General features: G+C 45.7%; 1 protein-coding gene across 1 annotated transcript; it reads right to left on the bottom strand.

The window, feature by feature from the left end:
• Nucleotides 1-775: 775 nt before the first annotated feature.
• LOC103699305 (ethylene-responsive transcription factor ERF105-like) lies at nt 776-2,338 on the bottom strand. Its single transcript, XM_008781341.6, has one exon. It carries the CDS (start codon nt 2,131-2,133, stop codon nt 1,261-1,263), a length of 873 nt encoding a protein of 290 aa, XP_008779563.5. The 5' UTR covers nt 2,134-2,338; the 3' UTR covers nt 776-1,260.
• Between the last annotated feature and the right edge of the window lie 600 nt (nt 2,339-2,938).

Here is a 2,938-nt window from a genome sequence, read left to right on the forward strand (position 1 = left end):
GTTATTTAACGGAAAAACACAGAGAAGAAATAGATAGCACGCTTTCGCAAGCACCTCCCTTTTTCTCAAACAGTTTGGCCGCTAAATGCATTCACGTATCCTTCCAACCAAAATAGTTTGACTACATAAAAATACAGTGACGGATATGAGAGCCCAGCTTAATTGGTAAAGCCAAATGGCTCAATTTGTAAAGCCATTTTATATGGAATTGATTAACTTCTCCCATTTTATCAGAGAACAAAAACACAAATTCGGCTCAAAAACCTCTCCCATTTGATGTAAACATAAAGATGAATAACCTAATAGAATCATTTTATTTCAAAGATGGACATAAAAGTAAAATATTTTTAGCTAGTTATTTTGAATAAAAAAATAATTAAGTAAGGCTCATAATGCTGAATCTCTTCTAAGATCAAAGCTTTTTATCGTAACTTCTGTTCGTTGCATACCTCGACTCACTATTGTATGAATAGCGTCTCCTGTTGCAGTTTAAACAGCACAGGGTAACTTTTTTTGTGCTTTTGAATATCCAATATTTTGCCTAAACAAAAGAAGTCATTAAAAAGGAAGCTTATACCACTAAACTAGCATCTTGGACCCAACATAATGCTGTTTTGAATAATTTTCAAGTCTAATTAGCAGATTATTAGTGCTAGCATACATCTTTGCTCTTATAATACTTAGTGCTACTCTATGTCTCGTTTTCATAATTGAAGAGTTTAATAAAGTTGTGGGAAATATGGAAAGATGCAATTGTAGCAAGAAGGCATGAAGAGAAACTTGTGAACATGTTTCTTGTCCTCTGAAATTAAAAGCCCCATGTAGTTATGAGATTAAAGGCTCCTTTTCTGTTTTGCCAAATTTCTTGAGTGGCTTTTCCAAAAGTTGCACTCAATTTACAACCCGTGTATCATTTGACTTCTAAGGCCAATATTTGGTGAGATGGGATACAAATTCTTTTGGGATGCCAAATAAAGAATAGATTTCTCCAAGCTTTCAGAAATCTAAATACATATCAAACCATATTCCAGGGGATATTTCCACTTGAATCCCCCAACATAAAAAATAATAATATATATATTTAAACTCAGACACAACATTAAGTGCATGAAAAGAACAAAAGAATTTGAATATCACGGCTGCCTGCATCTCCATACTTTGATTCTTCTATTTTTCCTTCTCTTTTTCCATCCAAGCCAGCTTTTACAAAGCTTTGCTTCTAGAAGGTCGCTTGCATTTCTAACGGCGGCTGCTGATTCCTTAGCTTACTGTGAGCTGCGGGAATCCGAACGACGGGTGCGGAGATAACGGCGAAAGAGGCGGCACGTTAAAGATTCCCATCATGTCGGCTCCATCCCAGACGGTCGTCCAGCTCGACGGCGTCAAGGGGCAAACCGACGGAATATTCTCCCCCACCACCTCCTCGATCGATGGAGACCTCTCCTTCTTGACCGGCCTCATCTCCTCTTCCTCTGCTTCCTCCTCCGCGGCCGCGATCGCCGCCTCCCTCTTCCTCTTCCCAGCCGCCGCCTCGATCGGTGCCGGAGGGGCCGGGATCCAGTTGCCGGAGCTGCCGATCTCGTTGGGGAAGTTGAGGATCGCCTTGGAGCCGCGCATCTGGAAGGCGGCGCGGTCGTAGGCCCTCGCGGCCTCGATGGCCGTGTCGAAGGTCCCGAGCCAAACCCTGGAGCCTCGCCGTTTAGGATCCCGGATCTCCGCCGCAAACTTCCCCCACGGCCGCCGCCGCACCCCGCGGTACCTAGACCCGTCGTTGTACTCCGCAGGCTTCTCCGCCGGCGCGACCTCCGTCCGCTCGAGCTCAAACTTCCGGACCGGGGGGAGGGAGACGGTGAGCGACGGGCGGCGGTCGGAGGGCGGCGAGGCCTGAAGCGATTCGCCGCCGACCTCGATCATGGGGGCGGTCGGATCGGCGAAGCGGTAAGACGATTGTCCACCGTAGGAATCGGGGAAGGGCGGGGTGGGGTCGATGTAGTCGGCGACGGCGATGTCGTGGGGGGCGGAGGGCGGAGGGAGAGGGGAGAGGAGGAGGTCGTCGAGGGAGATGGTGGGGTCGCCGAGGAGGTGCTCGCGGATGAGGTCGAGGGTGGAGACGTCGTCGCCGATGGATGCCATAAACGAGCGTCAAAGAACCAAGACAAGACGAAAGAAGATACGTATGGGAGAGCAAGATAGATGGGAGGGAGGTGGATATGGGAGTGAGCAGGGAGTGAGAGAGGGATTTAAAAGGAGGGAGAGAAGGAACGACCCTTTTTTTTTTTTTTTTTTTTTTTTCTGGTAAAAGGAAGCGGTGGTGTCGTTCGGAGTGGGTTCGCGGATGGGCGGAGGAAAGGGGAGTGGCTTGTCGTTTGTTTAGTAGATATCTTGGGGTCACGAGGGTTGGGTTGTATCTTTCGCCCGATAGAACCATCGGTCTTATTTCGCAACATCAACCGTTGGATCTATATACGCATGGATCTCAAAGCACTCAGAATCTTTATTCATCAATATGTACGGAGCTAGAAGCGGACAGTGGGTGATCCAACGGTGGATTACGCCGAAGGAAGGTGAGTCCTTCTTTCTCGCTAAATATACAATCCTTATGGGCGCCAAAAAAAGGATGTGTGGGCGCTGTTTTGGGCGGGGAATCTTCCGAGAAGCTTAGGAAGTCGCCGTAACGTGACGAATTTAGCTTTCTACTAAGAAGACGCTCTTTTTAAGTCCAAAATAAGGAAACGACCAAATCATTATAATATAGTTATAATTTATGGTAATGTTATGGCGATGCATGCGAAGCAAGAGATTTTTTAATAACAAAAAATATAATAAAAAGGAGAAGATAGAATGATAGATGGACGGAGAAGAAAAATAGAGAATTAGAAGTTTAAAAAAATAAACTGGAAAATTCTATTAGCAAATACTTTAATTGATGTTTAGAGTT

Source organism: Phoenix dactylifera, chromosome 3 (assembly GCF_051530095.1).
Source record: "Phoenix dactylifera cultivar Ajwa chromosome 3, Ajwa_hap1_PhDact_Kaust_v1.1, whole genome shotgun sequence".
NCBI classification, from domain to species: domain Eukaryota; kingdom Viridiplantae; phylum Streptophyta; class Magnoliopsida; order Arecales; family Arecaceae; genus Phoenix; species Phoenix dactylifera.